This window comes from Engraulis encrasicolus, chromosome 7 (assembly GCF_034702125.1).
Source record: "Engraulis encrasicolus isolate BLACKSEA-1 chromosome 7, IST_EnEncr_1.0, whole genome shotgun sequence".
Taxonomy (NCBI): domain Eukaryota; kingdom Metazoa; phylum Chordata; class Actinopteri; order Clupeiformes; family Engraulidae; genus Engraulis; species Engraulis encrasicolus.
In genome coordinates, this window is record NC_085863.1 from 25,817,684 (window position 1) to 25,845,097 (window position 27,414).

Below are 27,414 nucleotides of genomic sequence, written 5' to 3' on the forward strand. Positions count from 1 at the left end.
AACAATCTTACAGCTCCGCTACAATAGCCTACTGAACACTCGGGGATGCCCAGACAGCAACCATGCAGGGGATGCCACTGGCTCAGATACCCTTGTGTCTCAAATGGTGTACTTGTGCACTTCGAACACTATGTTTTCAGTGCATAGGGCGCTCACACTAAAAATTCAGTGTACTGAATGTCCAAACTTTCCTTTTTATGTTACTCACATAAGACTTATGTGGATTATGCACCACACACTAGTACACTGACGCAAGTGCGCCATTTGAGACAACGAAACTGACTTACGTACGTAGTTAGGATCTGTTTACATGAAGCCTGTCACAGTACATGGAATTACGACAAAGACTGACTAAAATAACCTCAGGTATTTTGCCTAAAAGCAGCCAAAGTACAGAGGAACCAGTCAATTTCACAAGAAAATTAACTACCATTTTGTCCGTATGGCTGAAACATTGCCATCATTTCCTATGTGATTAATTTCTTTGACAATTTTAAAGCAGCTGATCACTGCTTTGAAACCTGTCTTTCAAGGCACCGATGAACAATATTTCCAATACTGTACCAGCTTTAGTTGCTCCATGTCATTTCCAAACTCTACTAAAATCAGCCAACTTCTCCAGACCTTTCTGTTTAATTGGAAAAGCAACATCATGTCAGTTTGGAAACTTTGTTCAAAGTTCAAAGATTACACATTTTGTGTTTATGAACACTAATTTGATCTTGAAGGAAATCAAGGTGTACCATGAAGGTGTCTCGTCTGGAGCCCATCTGGCTATTCAGAGGTACATAGGGAGCCTAAAATGACCTGTTAAGTACGGAAATGGTACGCAATGCATATCCAAAAGGGACTGACAGCTATGAACATACAGTTGAATGAATGTCTGCACACTTGCTCCTGCTTTGCTTTTTTATTCCTCTTTTTACCCAACTGTACTTTTTCAAGCTCCTCATTCTTCGTCTAATAAAAAAGCATAAAAAAGAAAAACGGGAGCAAGTGTTAAACTTTAACATTCAACTTAATCTTTATCTTCATATAAGCTTAAAATAACCTCAATAATAATTCATCTTCTTCCCCCTTTGGAAGTTCCTACTATACAGTATATCGACTGGGGGACTAAAGCATGGTTGCTGTCTGGGTATTCGGTATATCTCAAACACACACAAAGACACTCAAGAACTAACTGCAGAACCTATACTGTAGTACAATCATTCTCTGTCTCTTAAAGATGTAGGAGAACGCGCCAAGAGGCTTCTATATGCAACAATGTTATTCCAATGAGTGAAAGATTGTTTTACGTACAAATATTCATTTTGGTATGTATGTACGTGGCCTGTGAGCAAATGGTGACTGGAAATCACAATTGAAAAAAAAGTCCCTAAACAAATATTGTCCACCTTTCTGTTGTTTTTTCCCCTCCAGAACACACTTAAAATGTTTAACATCCTTCATCCTTTCGGGAATCCCTTTCAGTTTCACCTTCAGCAGCTTTGCAAGTTATAAGACAATAATTAAAAAAAACATAAAAAATAATGCAACATTTACTGAATTGAGGACTGTAGACCAGCCCAGAGTGATATTATTGTGTGTTCCAAGGGGACACACGCACACACACACACGCACACACCTAACCAACACTGGAGAAGAAACCACAGTTAATAAATGACGAATTGTTTAACGCCCCCCTAATTTAATCCCACTATCCCTTAACACACACGCCCACCCCATCATTGCCACCATCCTCGACACCTCTCCTTGTCAAAAATGCATAATGATAAGCTAGCTAACATAGACATTAAATATACAGTTCACAAGGAGTAGGGTGGAGCTCAGAAAAAATGGTTGCTTTAAAAACCAAGAACCAGAGAGAGATAAAGAGAGAGAGATAGAGAGCGATAGACTGGCCACTGGTGATGGAACCTTGCAGCTGGGAGAGAAGAGAAGCTACAGGCTGATTGGCTGGAACGCTTGGCCCTGGTCTTTCCAATGCCACAAGCACAGCACACACTGGAATTGTGGGAGATTGTAGTAGGAAGTCTTGACATCATCCCCCCTCTCCATCATGCTGCCCCCAACCCCTCTTCCTCCTCCATCTCTTTGTCGTCTTCTTCTTCTTCTTGTTTTTCTTCTCTGGAGGAGGAGTGGTTGATAGTGAGAGAGGGGTGGTTGGTGTTGGTGGTGGGGTAGAGAGGGGGGAAGTTTACGGGGTGACCTCTCCTTTCTTCTGGGGGGTGCTGAGCTTCTGCATCCCCCTCACACGCTCCAGCAGGGCAGCTACAAACGCCTGCAAAGGAGAAAAAAGTGGAGGATGGAGGAAACTCAACTTCCTGCTTTACTCAGCTGGGCTCTGGGTGGAACAATGCCCAAGGTTCCAAAGACTCAACTCTGCAAACGTTCTGGAACGCCAGGCCTTTGTGTTCCGAATCATTGATGTCATTATTATAAATGAGGTCATTGATTTTAGCGTAATAATAACAAAACAAACAAAAAAAAAAACAGATGACTGTTTAAACTATACATTTAAACATCTAAGGCGCTAACCAAACCTAAAATCTCTTTTTTTTTTTACAATGTTCAATCAAAACCATGGAAATCTTGAAAATCTTCATTCACCTTCTCTTGAATACTAGTTCGCTTGTAGTACAGCATGGTACAGGTAAATACTGTATCTATGCACCAAGATGTGAGTTCTTGACCAAGGCGGCGTAGAAAAATGCAACCTATTACAAGACTGTCTGATTAAATAAATCACTCTAAATGGGAGTCAGAGGCCAAATGGTGACCGTTTAAACAGTCTAGTGAATGTCACGCATAAAAAAAGGGGCCAATATAAAAGAAACCCTGAGTGAGTGAGTGTGTGTGCTATAATAAAATCTCCTCGCCCATATCAGTCATAGCACACAGACAGTATGCCATCTATCAGGTAGGTTGGGCAGCCTGCCACACTTGGCCAGGAAGGAGCCACGTAAATCTACAGTAATAATGCCAGGCCATTCCTGAGCACACTCCATCCGCACATGCTATAGTACAGTACAAAATGTAGCACAGAGCACATATTGGAGGAATGTGGCACAATACAAAATGTACCACAGCTAACATATGGGAGGACAGTTACTGTGTTTGCAGTGGTGAGATTGTTAGGAAGACGTTAATCTTAATTTCACTTATGAAGCACATGCATTCAACGCCACTGTGTCTCTTTCCATAGCCTGACAGTCACATGGATTCGAAAATGGGATTTGTTTATTCAGAGATGGCATTTATGATTTTGTTTGTGTGTCTGTATATGTCATGAATTTCATTGTGGCGGTAGTCTAGGCATGTTGCTCAATTTCATTTCCATGAAGTGAATGTGGCTGATGCATCAGGCTGGTGGCACTCAACCACGACATAATCAGGGCCGGATTAAGATGGTACAGTCTACAGGTTGCTGTAGGCCCCCCTCCTGAATGCAAATTCAATGATACAATTGCTTAGATGGCATCATCATTCTTAGTCAGGAATGAGTATTACCAATGAGCTTATCTTGTCACAATTCTGTAGTTACTGGTTTCACTGTCCACTTTGACCAATTGGGCCCCCCCTGGCAGGTGGGGGCCCCAAGGCTGCAGCCATATCCGGCCTGTGTGTTAATCCGGCCCTTGACATAATATTCACACCTCTACTCTCTCCCTTCATCCACTAATCTCATATATCACATATGGCTCCGGGAAGTAAAACACCACCACACATAATCAAAGGCCTTCATTTCATAGCAGGACTTTGCTAATGAAATCTCCATAACAATGTATGCGCCGACATGTAAATTCGATTTCATTTCATTTCATTTTAGCCAGACACGAATGATGAGAGATGGCCAAAACGTCAGACAGGCAATAAAGGTGAATGGATATGGATTGTGCCCCCCTAGTCTGGTTTTGATACATCCACTTCCTACACACGGTTTTAGTCTTGGGTCAATGTAATAAGATTGATGTTGTGTGGCCCCATAATGCATGCCATTCCTCCAGTGGAACGCGGTACTAGTTCTACACTACTATGACATTTTACACATTGAGTTCAGTAATAGCATTACAACTTGGTCCTTGCCATTCTGGTAACAGCCAATTTATAACTGGATTGTGTCTTAAAGGGTTAAAACATTTTAAAAAAATATGCCCTCTTCTGTTTTTTGACCTATCACTCCGTGCTAATAGCAGTTATAAGCTTGACCACCAGGGGGTGATGAGAGTGCTTTCCCTCCCTGTCAGGGGTCAGTGGGTCGGGGAAGCTCCTATTCTGGGACAGAGAAACAGGAAGTAACACTTACATCTGTGGGCTTGAAACAGTCTGCCAGCAGTCCCTGCACAGAAGACAAAAGAAGGACAACACAAAGCACGTTTGAAATAAAATTTGATGGTTTGATGTGTGTGTGTGTGTGTGTGTGTGTGTGTGTGTGTGTGTGTGTGTGTGTGTGTGTGTGTGTGTGTGTGTGTGTGTGTGTGTGTGTGTGTGTGTGAATGTGTGTCCTTGCATTGTACATGATTTTAACCACAAATGACAGAATAATAACAATTCTGGGGCAAATAAGAATTAATAACTCAGAATTCAAATCAGGAAATCACAAACTTGGGCCAACGGTAAGTCTGTACAAAGAATGCAACAGGGTATCTTCAATAGCCACACCAACTATCTTTTCATTACAAATGAGTACTATAGGCATCACATATCCACATATCCTGCCATGCCAATCCAGGAGTTTTCCGAACTAAAGCCTCAACTCTGTGGTTTGATGAATGGGCATGAAAATGAAGGAGTAAGCACGGATGGCATTACTCATTCCAACCATAACTCCCAAAGTAGCGTAATGGATTTTGCAGGTCAAGTGTTTTGGGGAGGTCGAGTCTCTTAATATGGCCAAAATGATGATGTGGCGTCCTCGGTGAATGAATGGAAGGGCTGGACTGGTAGTCTGGCATACAGGGCATTTTCCCGGTGAGACACACAGTACCAGGACGCTTTTATTTTTGGGGAGGTTTTTTCGCTTTGTTTTTAAATTTTATTTTATTTTGTTTTATTTTTTTCTCTAGAGACCGGGCCACAGTTGATGGTGGTGGCACATTGGTGCATCCTTCATATACAGTATGTAGAGTACTGAGTCCATTCTTATAGTGCAGTGATTCTCAAAGTGTGGTCCGGGGACCACTAGTGGTCCGCGAGGGGATTTCTACTTTTCTAAGACAAGCTAGGGTAGACTATATTTGTAATATTATTACAAAGCTAAACATAACTGAAGCCTCATTTTCACCACAATAAGACGTGATGTGAGTAAGAAGTAAGTGATGTGCATAGAATTTAGCACCCGTCAACTGTCAATTCAGTTGGCAGGTGGTCCCTGAACATTGTTTGGGTGACAAAGTGGTCCTTGGTCTGAAAAAGTTTGAGAATCACTGTTATAGTGGGTGGGAAGAAGGGAGGGAGATGATGCTGGCCTATGCCAAAAATGCCCGGGCCGTTTCCTGGTCCCAGTCCAGCCCTGCTGAGTGGTGTGTGTGTGTGTGTGTGTGTGTGTGTGTGTGTGTGTGTGTGTGTGTGTGTGTGTGTGTGTGTGTGTGTGTGTGTGTGATGGAGGGATTTTTGGGAAACCTTGACTTTGAGTGCTCGCTCCACATCGCTTGGCAGGTCAAGAAGTTCATCCACATCGATCTCCAACTCAGGCACCTCTTCCTCCTGCCAAGAGAGAGAGGGGGAGAGAGAGAGAGAGAGAGACAGAGAGAGAGAGAGAGAGAGAGAGATCAGGGAAAATTCAGACAGAAACATCCTGCCATACAATGACATCATTCATTACTGCTCCATGTGCCAGCACACACACACACACGCACACGCACACGCACACGCACACGCACACACACACACACACACAGAGAGAGACACACACACACACACACACACACACACGCACACGCACACGCACACGCGCACGCGCACACACACACACACACACACACACACACACACACACACACACACACACACACACTCCTGCAGTTCCTGTTTTGTAAAAGGCAGGAAGGAAGAGACTGAGTTGAGATAATGCAAGTGTGTGCGCATGTGCAATTGTTGTAAACAACTTACTCCAGCCTTTTCTTCTCCACTAACCCCCCCAACCACACACACACACACACACACACACACACACACACACACACACACACACACACACACACACACACACACACACACACACACACACACACACACACACACACACACACACACACAGATGAGACCCCATTCCATCCACACACACACACATAAGCACACACACAAAAACTTTTTGTTATGCACTGTGCTAAAGAAAGACCCATTGTGCTGTCAGAACTTGGCGCAGTGTCCCAAAAATATTTACAGTGCCAGCATGTGTTTATAGTTCATGCAACTTAATAGATACAGTATAATTCACTGCCTGGCTAACTCCCCTCACTTCTCCTTGTTTATTCAGGTGCTGCCTCCAAAGATTTTCAATATGGACACCAATATAACGCATAGTAGCACGCGTCACCAATGCAAAAAAATGGGATCAAGTCTCTGCACTACACCAACAGTCTCTGTAACTACACCAACATTGAAACTGAGAAAAAAGGCTTTCAAAGTATTGGTGTTAGGTTGGATATAGTAGCTAGTGCAAACGTGACAAAGCAATATTTCTAAAAATGGACACATTTGGGCCATAAGGGTTTGTCACAAGATAAAGGTGGTGTAATAAAGAACATTTTTTAGTCTAAACTCAATTTTGACAAAATATGCAGTAGCCTAGTAGGGCAGGTCTGGTCTATATGTGACTTTCCCATTGAGCTTCATTCATTCTGAACTCCACACCCTAGTCTCCTAAAGGGGCATGGCAGACATATGATGGCTGCTTAGAACTTAACGTCATATTGATTCCAGAAGAAACTCCTTATTAATGGTGTCCCCCGTATCGATCATGTCTGGTGCCTTTCCAAATGGAAGGCCACCCTTGAAGCCCAACTGGCTTCCTTGTGCATAACTTGGGCCCATCCGTGTTTCCGTGACGCTGCAACAAATTTCGCAAACAAGTCAGTTAAGCCAAGCTGGTTATCTCTTCCATTTCAAATAGTCCAAAGGGTGGGAGTCAAAATGAAAATCTCAATGAGGTATATTTAAGCCTTTCATGTAGGGCTGGGCAATATGACGATATATATCGTTATCGTGATATAAAAGTGTATATCGTGACCTTTCTCCTATATCGTTTATATCGTGATAGTAATTTTATCAATTGTATACAATTGAATATCATTTCATTACATTACATGTTGTACCAATACACACTATAAATTAATGTAACTGTAAAAATAAGAATAAAAAGATTCATTTTAAAGAAAGGTTGTTTTGCGACATGAAAAAATAAAGAGCAAATAAAGAGAATAACTGAAAACGTATGTAATTGTGCTATATCGTGATATATATCGTTATCGTGATATAAAGTAATCCATATCGTGATATTGTTTTTTTTCCATATCGCCCAGCCCTACTTTCATGCAGAACCTTTGTTATAACCTTATTGTCACCAAAATGGTATGACCATGTCTTATTCTGTTACTAACACTCTCTGTAATGTCATAGCACAGAACACGTTTCTGCTAAGACAAATAAATGATCTATCTATCTATCTATGCTGTCATGATAAGATCGCTAAGATTTTTCAGCAAATCTCTGTCACTGACCCAGCTGGTAGCTAAGTCCGAGTGTCCTGATAGAATGAAGGTTCAATAATAGAAAAATCAAGAAGTGCTCCTCACACTTTCTAATATGCTACACTGAGTGCTTAGCTTTGTCGATGAATAAACTCAAACTTGAAAATGAACTGAATAAAGAAGCAATCCGTTTTCAGATTTTGATGATCTGATAAATACTTCTCTATTCTTTCTTTTCAGGTTTGATTTGGTTCAGAGTTGTTTCATAGACACAGGTTTAACGGTGCATACACACTGCAAGCCACTTAACGTCCACTGAACGTGTCGGATGTCAGTCCGAAATGATTAGAATTAGAGATGCACCGGATCCTGATTTTTAGGATCCTGCCGGATACCGGATCCACTGCTAAAGATCCTGCCGGATCCGGAACCAGATACCGGATCCTACAAAAGGGTTGAAACATGTAGTCTACTCGCACACATGGGCCCTTTTTATTACGTTGGCTCAAACTATTTTTTAGACTCATTGGCTTACACACTGCCTGCAACGACCACTTCAAAAGGGCTTTCACTCCATGCAGTGATTGGGGTTGTGAAAGACTGACTGAAAAGCCTAGGCTATGCACCAGATGCACCAGATCCTGATTTTTAGGTAACATGCCGGATACCGGATCCACTGTTTAACATCCTGCTGGACCCGGATCCTGTGAAAAACCCTACTATCCTGCTGGATCCGGAACTGGAACCGGATCCGGTGCATCTCTAATTAGAATACATGTAAACAGATCATGCCTTGCACACAGGAGCGCAGAGTAAGCACAGTGTAAGCGCGGCGCATGTCCGGCCCGACTGGACATGTCCGAGATGCTCCTTGAAAATAGAACTTGAGTCTATTTTCCTGCGCGGACGTCCGCATTCAATGAGCAGGCTCCATTGAAAATGAATGGCTGCTACCCGCGGATAGAACGTGGATGCTGACTGTGCAGTGTGCAAGGCAGCCTGCAAACTTCTATGACTCGCAATGCTCCCGGACACGTTAAGCGAACGCGAATATCTTGGTGTGTATGTACCGTAAGTCTGTCCTCTGACTACTCTGAAATTACAACAGCTTGTCCAGACTAAGTTTGCAGAGCTTTGTAGTTGCGATAGCCAGGCTTGTTATCCCCACCTTTTTCTCTTTGAAGCATGGAAGCAGCTCCAGCTCATGTATGGAGGGCACCTTGTCTTATACCCTCCACCATTTCTTCTGCTTCAGCAAGGTGCCAGTAACATACTTGTCACTTGCTCCATTTCGCTTTCACTCCACACAAACACACACGTCACACACACACGTCACGCACACGCACACACACCATACCATACCATGTACTTGCAGTGAAAGTGACCTTGTATGAGTATGCTGAGCACATCAGTAAGGAAAGAGAGAGAGAGAGAGAGAGTGTGTGTGTGAATGTGTGTGTGTGTGTGTGTGTGAGAGAGAGAGAGAGAGAGAGAGAGAGAGAGAGAGAGAGAGAGAGAGAGAGAGAGAGAGAGAGAGAGAGAGAGAGAAAGGACTGCCCAAGCAAAAGATGGAGCAGTTCTCATGAGAGACGCTGGATACTGCTTTACCATTTAGCCATTTCAAACACTACATGAGCAAGAAGCTAGAAATTGTCAAATGACTAAACAGATGTTGTCACTTCAATCTGCTCACGTCATTACCTTACCGCGGAAAGCTTACCGTGGTCATTACACCCTGTGGCCATTCGAAATGCGGGGGCAGTATAGCACTGCACTGTAGGGGATGGCCTTGCATTCTAGTTAGCTGACGTCAATACATGAATTTGTACCTACACTCCCGGGGTCCAATGCTCCATGATTGGCCTTTCACTGACAACTTCCATAGTTTGAGTGTCATATTAAGCAAGGACATTTCAATGTGCTCACCTGAGAATATTAAGGTGAGCACTGGAGAATGTTTATCAGTGCTTCAAAGTTCAAAACTCACCCTTAATCAGTGGTGTAGTCTATGTAGAACGCAGGTATACACAGTATACCCACTTCAAAATTTCAGGGCTTTCAGTATACCCACCTGAAATTGATTGATCCATTACTTAGAATAGCACAAATATATGCAGTATAACAGTATACCCACCTCACAAAATGCTCAAATATACAATATACCCACCACAAAAAAGGAGACTACACCACTGCCCTTAATCCTATCCTAGAGAAAATAGTCAAAGTCATAGTCATAGTCAAAGCAGCCAAGTACTGTAACTGAACCCTGCCCAGGCATTTCCCCTTCCATTCCAAAAGGCTTCCAATTTTGTCCCCGTTCAGATCTGAAGACACAGTAGGCCTACACTATTGCCTCTTTTCCACTGCCGTTTTTGTGCTGGCCTACAGCTCGACACAGCGCAACTCAGCCACCACTTTTTGCTTTTCAAATAGGCACGACACAGCTCAATCGTAAAGCAAAAAGTTGCAGCCGAGTCGCGCTGTTTAGCTCTGCCCTACAAAGCAAAAAGGCAGTAACTGCGCAGAACTCAAAACTGAGTCAGTTGACTTTAAAATAATACTGTAATCCAGTTGAAGTGTTTTTGGGAGATTATTGGCAGTTGACAGTTTTGTTGTTATATTACCACCTTGTTTGAAGATCAATCATTTTATTTAACTTTAGACTTTGTCACATGGCATTAAAGTCATAGTAACTCATTTTAAACAGCAATGCAGTTACTGCCTTTTTGCTTTGTAGGGCAGAGCTGTAGGCCTCCCAGAAAACGGGCAGTGGAATAGAGCCATATGTAGCCCTACATCACCAGTCTGGACCACTGGAAGTGGAGCTTCAGTAGACAGAGGAGGGTCGCATGAGTTGAACGATCATTAACATCGACCTCGAGGTGTGAGTTGTAGTGAAATCTCCAAGTCAAGCTCCAAGTCCCTCTGCTGACTGCTTAACTCCTTTAATGACCTCTGTCAAGCTGTGTGCTAAGCAGCTCATGGGGCGGTTTAGCTTAGCATGGCCGTGGCTCTTTGTTCACTCTTTACGCTTGAACTTTGTTCTATTAATCAGGCCAAGTGTAGTTGTTGTTGGCTTGTTGCTTCCTGGTCCCCCCGCCCAAGGGGAAGGGGCCAGGTATTGCAGTGACCCTGTCTGTCTGTCTGTCTGTCTGTCTGTCTGTCTGTGTATCTGTCTGTCTGTCTGTCTGTCTGTCTGTCTGCCCGCCTGTAGTGTTTTGGGTCACCTGCAGGTGGTGCCAAACACACAACATCATGGCCATCTAGTAAGGGGCAGGGGGCCAAGTCGACTGCCCGTTTTGTTTTGTTTTGAGCTAACCTAAGCCAGATATGTTCCTGTATGCTTTCATGCTTCATTTACATTTCAGATAAGATACAGCTTTTGATTGTAGGATTTGTTTGACTTCAGGTGGTGTATGTGTGTATGTGTATGTGTATGTGTACTGTATGTGTGGGTGTATAGTAAACAATATGCATCTTAATAGGCAGGGAAAACAAAACCACGGATTACAGCAACTTCTACTGATCAGCCAGCAAGGGAAATTCAACATTTCATTGGCATGGTGTCAATGTGTGAAAACAAAAGCAGCTATTACACACATAAAGTATAATCCAAAGTGTTTAAAACCATATCACATCCTTTAATTGAATGTATTCCTATTTCAACAAAACTCACACTGAACCCTCTACTCCCTCTCACACACATACACCGACACACACTCACCGTACTGACAAGACGCACTCACACATACACATACAGCATGTGCTGTACACACAAACACCATTGTTAGAAGGACACACACCATTGTTATCCATATTTCACACCATGTGCACATAATCACACTTGGTCTAAACAGCATGGAGGAAAGGAGGAGGGAACACATCTCTCTCTTTTAGGAGCCAGCTCAATATTCAGTAATTACAGCGTCTGTATAGGAGCCGGACCTCCCACCATGATCCTATACCGACATACACACACGGTCACGCACACGCACGCACGCACGCGCAAAGACAAATTGCAAAAACACTTGCATCCAAAAAAAAACCCCAGCTATGTAAACATGCCTCTGGACAAACCACACCCATGCACCACGCACAATGCAGGCATGACAGGCGCCATGGTGTGTGTTACAATGTTATATACATGCCTACGCCTGTGCGCCACACCACACCCACGCACCACCCACGTCTCAGACATGGCAGGTGGCGTCTCGTGGCGCGCGTTAGCTGGATTTACGTCTCAGTGTGCCAACTAAACCCTACGCCACATGCACGCAGGGATATCCTCATCTACTCAATGACTCTGGGCACCAGTGGTGATCAAACAAGGCAGCGAGCGCAGTAACACTAGGGGTGTAAATAATCATTGATTTGTGTCGATCCATCTATCCAACAGCTGACAATTTGATTAATCGATGTGTCCGCAAGAGAATCAATTAATCTTCTTGTTTTGTTTTTCTTTACTTTTGTTATTGTTGCACTCATTTTGTGAGGCATTTCATTTTGCTAATGGACTAATGATAATACTGACTTTAATCCAATGTAGCTGGTTTTATGTAGGGCTCAGAATGAGGCGATTGAAGACACCATTGCATCTCTGTTTATCTCCTCCTCATCGTCCTGCATGGCATAGTGTATACATTACATTTCCCCCTCAAAGATCAATAAACGCTCGATTGTAATCGCATTTATTCCAACAGTCTGGAGGGACTGAATGGAGCCAGACTCTTCAAAGCACACAAGGTGGTCCAGTGTGTCTAACAGGACAGCAATAAGCTTCAATAGACACCAGCAGAGAGCAAGGAAACACAAAGACAGAGAAAATAGCAGACCTGGGAGCTATTCCAAGAATATGATTCTAGCAAAGCAGTTTAACCGCTAATGAAGCAGCTAACAAAAGAGCCTGCAGTCCTCATTGTCCTACTCATACAAACAAATACAATACAAACAAAAATCTCACAATTAGTTTCATGTTCCTACGCTGAACAGTAACGTCCCAGGATTCAGCGATTATTTGTTCCTATCAACAATTATCAACAATCAATAACTTATCAATCAATAATTCTTACCGAAAGACAACCAACAAAAAACTAGTAGAACCAAAACACAGCCTCCTTGGTGGTGGTAGAAAAGGACTGTGATGAAGTGTGATGAGTGCACCATGACCATGCAACACTAACGAGGAGGAGAAACCAGCAACATGTGGGTGCACGGCAAAGACAGTGCAGAGAAAAGTAAAATAAAGAAATGAAGACGCACGTATAATAATGAATGGTATTAGCAGGCAGGCCCACTGACAAGTAGGGGGACAAACAGGGCAGTTGTCCTGGGCCCCAGGGGAAGAGGGGGTCCAGAATGTGGGCCTCATTACATGGCATGTATTGAGCGACAGGCCCTTTTCAGATGATTGTGCCCCGGGCCTTGTCAAAGCTGTAAGCTGCCCAGGTTATTTGCACCAGCGTGTTGCTACCCCACTAGAGTGTAGGCCATGCATCAAGGCTAGGGAGCCATTATCCAAATTACTTTGAAGCAGGGCGAGCGCATGATCAATACTCCTGCTGAAGCCAATTCCATAAACACAACTAATCATGCCTCTCAACTCCGCAGGAGTTAAACACAGCAAAGTCCCACACACAGACACAGGCACACACACACACACACGCACGCACACATGCGCGCGCACACACACACACACACACACACACACACACACACACACACACACACACACACACACACACATATGCACGCACACATGCAAACACACATACACACGCGCGCACACAGTAATGCATTCACAAGTAAAGAACAAGAAAACATAATTGACAAACACATAGAGGTGGAAGATGTATCAATATTATCGGAACATCTGTATATTTCTGAAGGACGTACAGTGGAGTTGAGACTTTATCACGAAATCGATACATACACTTAATTCTGCAGTCTTCTGCCGTCAGGCCTTTCAGACGTTCTCCATGTTTGCCCTGTATGATCAATACAGTGGCTGCTGGCTAGCGCATTGCACTTTTCGCAGTCCCCTAGGTCATCAGCTTTTTTCCATCAACAATGGGTGTTACTGTTCATGCTAAAAGTCAATATTCCTTCTTGCAATATTGCCATTTGCGACAAGAAAAACCTGTATAAAATGAATTGAGTCAAGGAAAAAACAGCAAATGTGTTTTGCCAGAGGGAGGGGTATTTGCGTATTTCACTGAATCTATTATTGAGGATTATGGAGTGTATTTTCCTAGATAGACCAGGTACAAGGGGAGCACTGCATATTGTATCAGTAAATTATTAAAAAAATACCAGGTTTGGTCCATATCAAGGGTTGCCACTCCTGGCAGACAAAAAACCCCACAAAAAACCCAAACTCAACCAACCTTTTTGCTTGTGCGCAATAGTATGCTTCATTCAGTGTCTAGGAAAGTACATCATAAACCGTGACAATCAGGAAAAACAAAGACAGGTGACAACAAGACTATACCAGAGATATTCTATAGAGATATGCCAACATAATAGGTTTCTATGGGTACCTAACGCGACCAGGTTCCGGTCTGCCTAAAGGGGCGTGTCATAATGCTCCTACAATGAATAGAACAGTCCTTAGGTCTGCCTAGGTCTGCCTAAGGGGGGCCATAATAGAACCAGGAAACAATGGGCCAATGGAACCTCTCTCTCTCTCTACTCTCTCTGACTATACCAAACCTCGTCTGCCTTCACACTCACCCTCAACACCTGGTGAGGAGCACACCTGCTGAGGAGCACACCTGAGGTGCATTTCTCGAAAGCGTAGTTGTTAGCAGCTGGGAACTTGTCCAATGGGAAATTGCATTGCAACCAACAAAGTAGCTATCATAGTTAGTAACTACGCTTTCGAGAAATGCACCCCTGGTGAGGCTGCCAGAGTGCACCTGGTGAGTTAAAGAAAACACAGATGGTCTTTACTTTTTTCAATCGCACATGCAACACGGGGGACTAACGTTTCAATGCAATCATGTCTTCATCAGAGTCCATGAAATTTTACCAACACAGTCTCTTCCTCATCCACACATCAGATGAGAACAGAGACGCATGGTTTTACTCCCCTTTTGCCTTTATTTCTATAGGATAGTGAGGAGAGCCAGGAAAGAGAGATTTCCATGGGTTGGGTCACCCAGACCAGATTAAAAATTAGGTACCCATGAGCCTATGGCCAATGTAACCTATATGCATGGTACACAGTGTATTCTATACTGTACGTACACCATTCTGTGGTGCAGCACCACACAATAGAAACTGAACACCAATGATTGATGATCAGCCACACATGCACATCAATGGGAGGGAATACACACATAATGCCTGCACTGGCCCAATGGTTTTGCTCGTAGCACCACACAATGCTACTAGGTCTGAGGGGAAACATCTGTATTTAGAGCACTGCACTGCAGCAAACCCAATCTACTCCCTTTTCAACGCGCCTAGTGAGTATCACACACACATCTGTTAAAAGGTAACTAATGTATGACAGAGTGGGTAGCTGGGGCCTCTCCACTGCACCTGCATGTACTGTACGCACCTGACTGATCAATCACTCCCACACACATCGCCAGCCAGATGTGTGCGTACGTGTGTGTGTGTGTGTGTGTGTTTCCAGCTATGGCTGCCGACCGTACACAAGCACAGATGGTCATCTCACAGAGGACTCTCTGCAGTTCTCGGGCCGCTATAACAAATGGGAGGCACATTAAGATATGATAGGCCATTTATCTTCTCCTGACAGTTGCACACCAGTATGGGGCTTACGTAACATGTAAGGGGAAACTGGAGAGCCAACATGGATGCCAGTATGGATTTACATGACATGTGGCCTGTTCCAAACTACGCACTTTGCACTGTTTACTGAGGTTGAGTGTACTTGCCGACCTCAGTGCACATAATTGCTTTGGTTAACCATGTCTCTTACACACATGGCAATTGTCTTTCGAATCAAAACTTTTGAATCAAAACTGTCCTGTTATTACGGAGAATCAGCAGTTCGACAGATCTGATAGTCGCAACATGGCCTCCATTGAATCTGAAAAAGTATACTTCACTCAACACTTCAAAAAATTGCCATTTTAAGGGCATCATCCGGGTACTTGCAGTACACGTGATTTCGCAGCAATTAGAAATTGAATGCCCTACGTACCCAAACACAGTGCAGAAAGGGAGGTAAGTATGGATATTGGAACAAACCATTAGAGGGGGAAACTGGACAGCCACATGGCCACTGGTATGGGGTTTACATAAAACATCATCTGGTAGAGTAAGATAAATCAAACCCATTACAGGCTTGATTCGTCTCTACCTTTTCCAGTGTCTCTGTTTACATGGCATGCAGGAGGAAACTGGAGAACCGAGATGGCCACCGGTATGCGGCTTATGTAACATGCAGGGGGAAACTGGAGAGCCGAGATGGCATCGCTAAGTGTATTTGACTTGATTTGTCGATCGCTGGCTATCTATCCCATGTGACCGAGAAGTTCCATCAACAACAGACAAGTGAAGTCGGACACATCCTCACAAGACAGTAGGCTCATTCGATTTACCACCAACGTCTGTGCATGCAGAGACAGCAATACATTCTGGATGAAAATGTTGCATGATGGTTAGATTTATTGTCCAACTTACCAAATTTCAGTCATGTTGCGACGACAATATGACATCACATCATGTCAAACTATCGTGGGATCAATGCGACTGCAGACAGACCTTGAAACTTCCACAGTTGCTTATCCCCGTTGATGCTCGTCTGCAAACCGCCTCCGAGGGGATGCACCCCTGAACTGGTTGGCCAACAGTTCACTCACTTGTGTGTGGGCACCTTGCCCCACACCCTTTCACAAGTTTGCACTGCATCACACCTCAGCTCCTCCCCCCCACCTGTCCCCCGACACCTCACACGTTGTGTGCTAGTAGATCAAGCTGGTGCGATCTCATGGTCTCGTGCACATTTGTGGTCGACTTTAAACGCACAGTGTTTAATTTCACCCACATCGTGACGACAAGTTCTCACTCACATGCTTTGTCAACATCGATCGATGGCAACAAAGTCAAATAAGCGTAGTGAGCTTGCACCAGTTTGAGCTACAGTACATACATAGCAAAACAATTGCCCATACTGGGACAAATAAAGGCTACTACTACTACTACCACATCATTGGAGAGGTGTAGAGGGACAGTTGGGAGGGGGAGTTGTAGTAGGGAACTTTTGACCAACCAGTTCAAAGGTGCGTCGCAGCGGAGGCAGTACGCAGACCCTTGCAATGAGCATCATCGGAGATAAGTAACTGCAGAAATGGCATGGTCTGTCTGCAAACGCTTTGATCTAGGGATGCAAACGATTAATCGATAAATCGACTTTAATCGATCAATGCATTAATCAATTAAAAAAATTCATCGCAATTAATCGACAATTCAACTGACAAGAGACCCAGGTGGTCCGTGTAACGCTTTGCAGTGCTTTGATCCATTTTCGGAATTCACATGAAAAAAGATGAAAATTGGGTTCAAAACTTCAATTTTCAATTTTCCAGACAACTCAGAAAACAGAAAATTGGCGTTGTTTGTTCATTTCATTGTAATTTGTCAGTGGCCTTTGAAAGACAAAATATGTGAATTTGAAACCAAAGTAAAATGAGCCAATATTTCAATTTTCAATTTCTGCGTGGTGGTTGGACTGAACCATTCGCGCGGGGACCGGGGGATGTATTGGCTCAAGTAGCGGTAGATGTTTTGCGTAGGCCTAATGCCTACAAATGAATGAATTGCAAGTCAGCTTGAGACGTAGGCCTACAGATCTGACAGATAACTGACTCAGCTGTAGGCCAAACATAACCTTAATGCATAAACGTTGTACATTGTTTATTTTACGCATGGATATTTCCCAGCCAATGTGATCTCATTTCTCAGTTGGCACCATACAGCAAAATGGTCCGTGAGCGGAGTAGGCCTATTAAACGGCATCTGCACCTGCATCTGCAAGACTTATGTTAGGGCCTATGTAATAGTATCTTGACATTTCACAAAAGTAAGACAGGCTTGAAATGTAGGCTATACAGGTGTAGCCTAAAGGGTGATTAAAACAAAGCAAGCGACGTGAATTCGCAGTGCCTTGTTGCTCGAGCGCGTCATTTCAGTTCAGTGGAGAGTTTGAAGCGCAACGTTATAACGGCAATGTAGCCCACAGTCTGCTGTCAAGTGCAGCAACTGTATTTTTGTTTTCTATAGCCTAATCTGATTGTCTGAATTCTTAGGGGAGTTGGCCCATATATTGCAAACGGAGTTGCAATGCCGACCATTGATCTACAGTAAGCTGTGTGTGCCCAACGGGCAGCCCTCTGAGTTCGGAGTTGGGTTCTGAGTTCGTCTCTGGCGTGTTGGCAGGGGAGGTGAAAGCGGGTTGTTGAAAAGTTTGCAGGTTGGCTACGACTACAGCTGAGCCAGTCATTCTGTCCGAGTTGTAGGCCTACGTCTCACAAGCTGACTTGCCATCCATTTCATTTGTAGGCTAGGTAAACACATCTGGCGCTACTTGAGCCAATAGCCTACCTACATCCCCCGGTCCCCGCGCGAATGGTTCAACCACCACGCAGAAATTGAAAATTGAAATAGGCCTATTGACTCATTTTACTTTGGTTTCAAATTCCCATATTTTGTCTTTCAAAAGCCACCGACAAATGACAATGAAATACAAAAAACAACGTCAATTTTCTGTTTTCTGAGTTGTCTGGAAAATTGACAATTGAAATTTTGAACCCATTTTTCATATTTTTCAAGTAAATTCGGAAAATGGATCAAAGCACTGCAAAGCGTTACACGGACCCCCAGGTGAAATGGGCATGTGAAGATTGTGTGTGAAGAGGGGTGTGAATAGTGGGAATATTTAAATCACCGTTGGATTTAAGAATTGAAATAGAATGAATTTAAATATGGTATTTTATCTCAATTTTTAATTGAAAAAATCTTCGAGAAAAATTGAGATTTCTGGGGGGAAAACGATTCATCAATTAATCGTAAGTCGATCGATAAGGCTATCAACTAATGATTAATGAATGAATCGATAATTTGCATCCCTACTTTCCCGCCAGTGTTTGGAAAAGAACCATGTGACACGTTGTATCTTTGTGACATAAGTAGATTTGGTCAAGTCGAACACAATTTCGGCCCTACCGTGGCGCTAACGGTAGGGCACTCGTCTGCTACGTGACCACCCCGGGTTCGATTCCTGGCCCTGGTCCTTTGCCAGCCCTTCCCCGTCTCTCTCTCCCAACTCACTTTCTGTCTCTCCACTGTCCTGTCTCAAAAAAAAAACAAATAGACTAAAGGCTTGAAAAGCCCCCCAAAAAAACTTGAAAAGGGAAAAATAGTTGAACACGATTTGTAACCATCATGCAACATTTCCAGCCCACAATACATTGCTGGCTATCTGTGCATGCAGACGTTGCGAAATGTCAAATGAGCCTTTTGTTTCCCGCAGTAAGTTAGGCAAGGATGAAGAGGAGGGGTTAACTGTCACCAGAGACATGTGGCTGCCATCATTGGAAAGGCAATATTCAGGGCGCTGTGGCGCAGTGCGTTAAGCCCCCCACATTTGGGCTTGCATGCCCATGGGGACCCCGGTTCGAGTCCGGCCGGGGTCATTTCCCAGCCCTACCCCATATCTCTCTCCAGCTCATTTCCTGTCTCCTCTCACACTATCCTGTCATAATAAAGGCCCAAAAAGCCCCCAAAACATACTTTAAAAGAAGGAAAGGCAATATTTTGCAGCTTCATACGAAATATATCATGAAAATCCCACCGGAAAATAAATAGCTTATTTTTTGAAGAGCAAGTTTGGAAATGTAAATGTCCTAATCAAGGTGGTAGGTCCTTGCCGTCAAGAAGGCTGCCTTAAAGGAACAGTCCGCCCTTTTTTGATTTTCACATATTTGCAGCATTTCCAAGCATTATTCATGAATGCGCATATCATTTTCTTCTCAGTTTTTTCTAGATTTATTGGATCAGAATTATTAGCATCAAGCATTAGCATCAAGCCGCAAATCAAGTTCAAGTTCAAGTTTCAAGTTTATTTAGCCATATCAACAGTATAAAAAATACAGTTGTTAGAAATGTTGCTTGATGTGCTCACACAACAACACAAACAAAAGACACAAAACTGGGGAGGGGGGGTATGAAAGAAAAACAGGGGGGTACACAAATAAATAAACAGGGAATGGCATACAAAACATTGGAGACAGAAAAGTGCAATGGAATATTTAAAGTGCATGGTATGTACAGAAACAGTAGTAGCATTGTGCAAAGTAACAAAGGATGTAGGAAGGCCAGGTAGTGGAGTAGCTGTAAAGTGCTAGTGCGTATTTAAGTGTCGGATGGCTTGTGGGTAGGTACTGTCCCTAGATCGTGTGGTTTTGCTTGGGATACTGCGGTACCTTTTCCCTGAAGGCAATAGTGTGAATAGGTGGTGTGCTGGGTGTGTAGGGTCAGAGGTGGTGTTATTGGCTTTCCTAGCAAGTCTGGTGTTGTAGAGTGAGGCTAGTGGATATATCACAGGAGTGGAATAAATAGCCGATTTGCACTCTGGTGAATTTTACATTAATTTTAAAGTACTTTATAAGTACATTTGATGATGTTTTGTTTTCCCCCATACTTGCATTGATACGCTTAAATTGGCTATACTGTTAAACTAGGCCATGGGAACACATAGACGAAAATTAAATGCACATTCATGAATAATGCTAGGAAATACTGTAAATGTGTAAAAATCAAAAAAGGGTGGACTGTTCCTTTAACTGTAAATTGCTGGGGAAACCCTGTTGCACACCAGTACGGGGGCTATGTACGGTAGGCAGCATGGCTGGCTATTACCAGATAAGGGGAAGCAGAGGCCGGATCTGTTTTTGATTACTTTTTTGATTACTTCATTAAACGTGTGTTCCTTCCGTATTACTGTTTCCCTCTCAATTTATTTTTGTGATGGTTTCTTTTGAAATGCAAACTAATGCAATGCTTTTGTTTACAAATACCCATCCCATCAATTCCAATTATCAAGCTATTCAATACCCTTGTGATCCGTTAGACAGACAGATGGACAGACTATCTATCTATCTATCTATCTATCTATCTATCTATCTATCTATCTATCTATCTATCTATCTATCTAACACAAGCAGGTAATTGGAGTGCTTCTGGGTCTTCACCTTTTTCCCTTGGTGCTCATCGGTACACTTTAATATAGTGGATACAGGAGCTGTCCACTGAGGCTATAGTAAAATGCTTGGTTTTCCCCTAATACCTTCTTTTCAGCCAGGCTACACAGACGTCAGGACAGCTTAAAAGTTTTCTCTTCTCAGTAGGGGACTGCTGCACTGCTGCACCGCCTGGCAGGAACACGTGTGTGTGTGTGTGTGTGCGTGTGTGTGCGTGCGTGTGTGTGCGTGTGTGTGTGTGTGTGTGTGTGTGTGTGTACGTGTGTGTGTGTGCGTGTGTGTGTGTGTGTGTGCGCGCGCTCCAAGCCAAATGTCAGATGAGGGGACTATACTGGAAAGTACACAATAAGACCCAGAACAGTCCCAGGCTGTATGGAAAACAAAATAACAGCCACACAACTTCACATTCACACAGACACACAGATACACACACACAATCAGGATACACATTCACGTACACACAAACTCACACACACACACACACACACACACACACACACACACACACACACACACACACACACACACACACACACACACACAATATCAGGATACACATTCATGTACACACAATCAAGCACACACACACACACACAATCAGGATACACATTCACGCACACACACACACACACACACACTCATACTTTCCGCTCCAGTGGCCTTGTCAGTACTCATTAGGGCGTCCCGGCAGTAGAGGGGCAAGGCTGGCCTTCTCTGGCGGAGGCCGGGGCAATTATCCTCCCCTCTTGCCTACCTTGGGGTGGCAGGGCAGCTATAGCTATTCATGCGCCTGAACACAGCAGAGGACCCACTCCATCAGACATAGCACGCAGCACACTGCAATGTGTGTGTGTGTGTGTGTGTGTGTGTGTGTGTGTGTGTGTGTGTGTGTGTGTGTGTGTGTGTGTGCACTTGTGTGTGCGCACTTGTGTGTCAATGTGTGTGTGCGTGTGTGTGCGGGCGGCCTACAGAGCAAATGGGTACATTGTCTCAGGCCCATGGAGATGGGTGGCCAGAATTGGGTCACCATTACATTGCATGTATTGAGAGAGGGGGCCCTTTGATGTATTTGTCCCAGGCCCAGCCAAAGCTGTTGGTGGCCCTGTTCCCAAATGCAGCGGAGCCGACTCCAATCAGGCATAGCACACAGCACACAGGAGACGAAAACTATGCCACTCTAACTCTACTCAGGATGTAAAATCTATGCAACCCTACTCAGGAGGTAAAAACTGTGCCTATGCAAGGGCCATTTTGTAGATTTTTGCTTTTATTTTCACCATTTTGTTCATTATCCTTCCCTCTTGATAACCTTGGGGTGGCAGCTATGAAAACCCACCTGGGAAAGTCCCTCCACACAGCACAGCACTCCACAGCACAGAACAAAATTGCATTAATGCATCACCCGTGCAAGGAGGCAGCCCCAAACCTCACCCCAAGGGAGCAGTACCATACTCAGATAGCCCAGTCTTGGAGGAGGATGGAGGAAAGCACTGGTTAATTACTTCCCCCACCAACCTGGTGGGCCATGAGTCGAACCAGCAACCTTTGCACGGCGCCCTAACTAACTGCATACCCATGACTGCCATTCATGCTCCCAAACGCAGCAACCCACTCCATCAGCATCAGCCCCAGCACACAACACACTGGTGTGTGTGTGTATATGTGTGAAGTGAAAGCCCATTTGGAAACTCCAACTCCCGTTGTCATTGTGAGACAGCATTCCACAGCACACAAGTGAATACTGCAGACTGCACACAATGAAATTGCATTTATGCGTAACCCGTGCAAGGGGGCAGCCCTCAATGGCACCCCTAGGGAGCAGTGTGGCGGTACCATGCTCAGGGTACCTCAGTCATGGAAGAGGATGGGGGAGAGCACTGGTTGATTACACCCCCCACCAACCTGGCGGGTCGGGAGTCGAACCAGCAACCTTTGGGCTACAAGTCTGACGCCCTAACCGCTTACCCATGACTGCCTGTATGTGTGTGTGTGAGAGAGAGAGAGAGAGAGAGAGAGAGAGAGAGAGAGAGAGAGAGAGAGAGAGAGAGAGAGAGAGAGAGAGAGAGAGAGAGAGAGAGAGAGAGAGAGAGAGAGTTTAGCCTACATACAGGGTTAGCACACTGGAGGCAAACGTTATGTCACACTGCTCAGAATGTAAAAACTATGTCTATGCAAAAGAGGGCCATTTTGTAAATTTTCTATTTACCATTTTGTTATTCCCCTTTAGGAAGTCACTTGTACCAAATCATCTGCTAAATGTGATGCAATGACATGTAGTTCAACTTCATTTTCTTTACTGACTGACAGGAGTGTAGACAAGTGAGTGTCACAACTCCATCTTAACAGTCACTATGTTCCCAGTGGAGTGTTCTCTTAAAACGGTGCCATCATTGATAACATTCATATGGCCAAGATATTCATTCAAGTTTATTTTTCCCCTTTCACTCCACCTCTTTCAGAGGTGTCAAAAGTAAAAGTAAAAGTAAAAGTAAGAAAAGAAACACTGTTTCCTTCCAACACAGTTAAGTTACACCAGTTGACCTGTGTATTTGTCTTATGATCATCTGACTGCACTAGTTGGATCAGATTTGTGGTGGATTCTTGTTAGGTTTTTAGTGGTTTTCAGTAATAACACAGTCTATACCTCATTGGGTACAATGTTTTAACAGCTATGTAATATCATGTGCTGGTGCTGTACTTACACCATGAATTTACTTTTACTTTTGACAACTACGACCACTATGAACTGTTTTGTAGCCTATCAACAGGCTGGTTTGCTCGGTGAGAAATATTCGCTTCCTCGTTTTCATATAATAGCCTAGACCAGGGATGTCAAACTCAGGCCTGGGGACCAAATTTGGCCCACGGAGTCATTTTGTTTGGCCCGCGAGATCATGTCAAATGTGTATTACAGTTGGCCCACATTATTAATATAGAAAATACAACTTGATGGCAAAATTGTATGCATCACACAAATTATGAGTGGGTCCAAACTAGTGTAGGCACATACTAGCACCAAGAGTATATGGTGGGAATGCGTTATTTGCCTAGCATTAAGTCTACTGTATGCACAATGTAGGTGTATTATAAATTTTGAATTCGGCCCACGACTTCATCCCAGATTTTGATTTTGGCCCTCTTTGAATTTGAGTTTGACACCCCTAGACTATAACAAAAAATACATGATGTTAGCATTACATTATTCGGCCTGATAAAAAATGCATTATTTGTCATGATGAGATAATCTGGGAGAAATCTGCTGGTTTCACTTCTGTCACCACACTTCTTTTGAATTAGTGATGAAAGTCCTGACAGGTTGACCTGTAGAGTCCCATGACGTCATCGGTGTACTGCTTTAAACTAGAGCTCTAGGTGGCGCAGTGGAAACGTATTCATCATGTGAGCAGAGCTCGAGCATGTAGCTGCATCTTCGGGGTTAGAGAAGGCGTGTGCGGGGCATAGACGCAGACACGGACACCATGTAATATGCAATCACTTTAAATGGTGCTATTAATAATTCACCTCTCGGTGTCAAAACAAGACAGACCCTTTAACTGTCAGGTCATGTAGATGGAAACCCCCTTGGAGAGAGAGAGAGAGAGAGATAGAGCGAGCGAGCGAGAGAGAGAGAGAGAGAGAGAGAGAGAGAGAGAGAGAGAGAGAGAGAGAGAGCGAGCGAGAGAGAGAGAGAGAGAGAGAGAGAGAGAGAGAGAGAGAGAGAGAGAACTGAGATCACTGTACTGTAGATTCATGTGACGAGGGTAAAAGCTGTTGAGTCTGAAGAGACAGCTGTCCCATCAGCGCTCAGCACTAGGCTTCTAGTAAGTCCACTATGACCCCGTTTTTACTCTGGCCAACTTAATTCAATTAGCCTACAGAAGCAAGAAGTTTGTTTTCCACGCTTTGTGTTTCTTTTATTTGACCAGTACGGGTGGCAGGCATCAATGTGGTACCCATGAACTTACTGTGGTGATAATAAATGCCACTGTACGTTGATAGAGCAAGGCAAGCCATTCATCACTTTCTGACACCTGTGTGCCTACATAATGGCCTACTAATAAATACCGAGTCACCGTGTTCTCAGTTATGCACGAATACCAATGCGACCATGGCGCAGTGAAGAGAGCGGTCATCACATTTTTCGTCAGCAGAACAGTGGTGTATCTGCGCTCCTGAAAGCAAAGCGGGACAATGGCCTGTATGTATGATGATTGCCGTTGAACACGGATGCCGGGGGCTAGCAAGCAGCATGAAGCGGAAGAGAAAGAAGGAGCGGTCGAATCTGGACACGCGCCACTGCCAAATACCGGGACAGGAGGGAAAGAGAGAGAGAGACAGGCTGCATAGAGAGCATCGCCTCAACTGCCCTTTCTGTGCACTTGTGATAATTCTCTGTGTATCACCCTAAAGGGATGGCATTTACGAGAAAGGCACTCAGATCATTATTGCTGTGTGGATGCTTTTCAGTCTCGTGGACAATGAAGGACATAGGGACTGGTTTGCTGCAAAGACGGCCTTTAGGGAAAGAGATTGAGGGAGACACTGGTGCTCAGGTGTTGAGCGTTCTTTTTGTTTCTGTCTGCTTTAATTAGATAACCCTGCTACTGCCACGCCCTTCCCACTGTTCAAATTCCCACACCATGCACCAGAGTATCTATAAAACCAGTGCTGTGCAACAAGGGATTGGTACATAAGATCCCACTTCTGCGCAGGTTATGCCAAGCCACAGAGAATGAAATAGCGGTCAGATGGCAGAGTTTAGACAATGGCACAAGGTGCACAAAAGGTGGACAAAGCATGGATAAGCTGGCTAGCAGCCTCCACAGCCAACACTAGCCCAATGGCAAGCCGGGCTGCTTACACAAAGACTTACCTCGCAATCATACAAATGTGTGAGCTGCCCGACAATCCATTCCTCGAGGTTCAGTCTTTTTCTCAATTCTTTCCTGTCGTATTTGACTGTCACTCGCCCTTGTTTCTGTGGAACTTCGTCTTCTGTGCCCGGAGGGGTCTGGAAGTACACCCGAGGCTGGCTGGTTGTCTCCGGGCTTGTCACAGCTGCCATGGTCCACCGGTTCTTGTGGGAAAGAGGGTATATTCTATATCCTACCTTGAATTTTGTTCTTTCTTATTTGTCCAAAGAGTTCAAACAGTGAACAGGTCTGGCGGCTATTGTTCTCCCGTGCCCTCCCATCGCATCTTTGCAAACTGATGAATAGAAAACCTGACGCGCACCCGTTGATTGTTCGTTGGCTGTGCACCACTATACAATATCAAAACCCATTTAAATTAGCCATAAAGCGCAATCAATTTAGCTAATTATACCCAAAGTGTAAGAGCATGCAAAACCATGTCCGCCAAGAGAGATGGGTTAGTCGGTTATCATACTTGTGCCCGCACCGCACCGGACGTAAAGTGACAGCCTCTTTTTCCCTCCGCACTAAATGTAAAACTCAAAAAATAAACGAGATGGTATACTTTCACCTAAGGAACAACAGACTCTGCTTGGCAAGTCAAGTCCACCTCCAATCACATTTGCAATTTGTTCGGAAGCAAAGACATTTATTGTTCTACACCATATGGTTAATCGTGCGTCGCACCCCTATTATCTTTTATTTGGACTGTCCCAACCAGCCGGCCATCCTTCAGAATCTTTTGCCGTAAGACAGCAGGCTGTAGTGAAATAAAAGCAACACCCGAGGACCAGATTTACCCACCATCGATATATTATTTCAATTGGAACGTGTATGAAAATATTATCTTAAACTGTAAAAGTTACACTTCTTTACTGAAATTGCAAACATCGCAAGTGTTTAGACCTCATACACTTTCTGTGACTGACTATCAGACATCCCAATTAAAGCAGTTCATGTATGATAATTAATTAAAACGTAAATAGCAAATGTTAAATGTAAAAGAATTCGTTTCCAATGTAATTTGCGACTGCGCCTAACCCAAAGGCGCGCAGATCTGTGGGTACAGTAGTTCTTTGGGATGCGCATGCTCTTTTCTGTCGCCCAGTGGAGAGTACAATAAGAACGACAGGAGTCCAGTGGCTATCTAGTGACACCTGAAGGCATACTTGAGACAAAGGACAAGTCCAACGCTTCTCAGTGTCATTCACACCTGAATTATACAGTAGTTACAGTATAGTTAGGCCTACATAGTTATTACCAGAATTAAACCATCCCATTAAATGTTGGTGACTACACCATTACATCACAAATTAAAACTGCATAGACTATAGGCTACATTATCGTAACAATACCCCCACTCCAAAGAACACCACTATTTCATTAATATGTGAGGTACCCTTTTGATGACATACATTTGCCTACTGGGTCTACTTGGTCAGTAATTTTAGCTGCTAATGACTCAGCACAAGTCTTTCCTTCATGAAAGTTAATCACATCCTGATTACTGTGTGCAGTGGAGGAGAGGGAGTGTAATGCTCCCAGTCACACTCTGTGTGTGTGTGTGTGTGTGTG

General features: G+C 43.9%; 1 protein-coding gene across 1 annotated transcript; it reads right to left on the bottom strand.

Moving 5' to 3' along the window:
- On the bottom strand, positions 1-26,334 carry ppp1r14ba (protein phosphatase 1, regulatory (inhibitor) subunit 14Ba). Its single transcript, XM_063203147.1, has 4 exons — positions 25,800-26,334; positions 5,626-5,709; positions 4,310-4,342; positions 1-2,284 (listed from the first exon to the last, which is right to left on the bottom strand). The coding sequence occupies exons 1-4, from the start codon at positions 25,989-25,991 to the stop codon at positions 2,201-2,203; spliced, it is 393 nt and encodes a 130-aa protein (XP_063059217.1). The 5' UTR covers positions 25,992-26,334; the 3' UTR covers positions 1-2,200.
- Between the last annotated feature and the right edge of the window lie 1,080 nt (positions 26,335-27,414).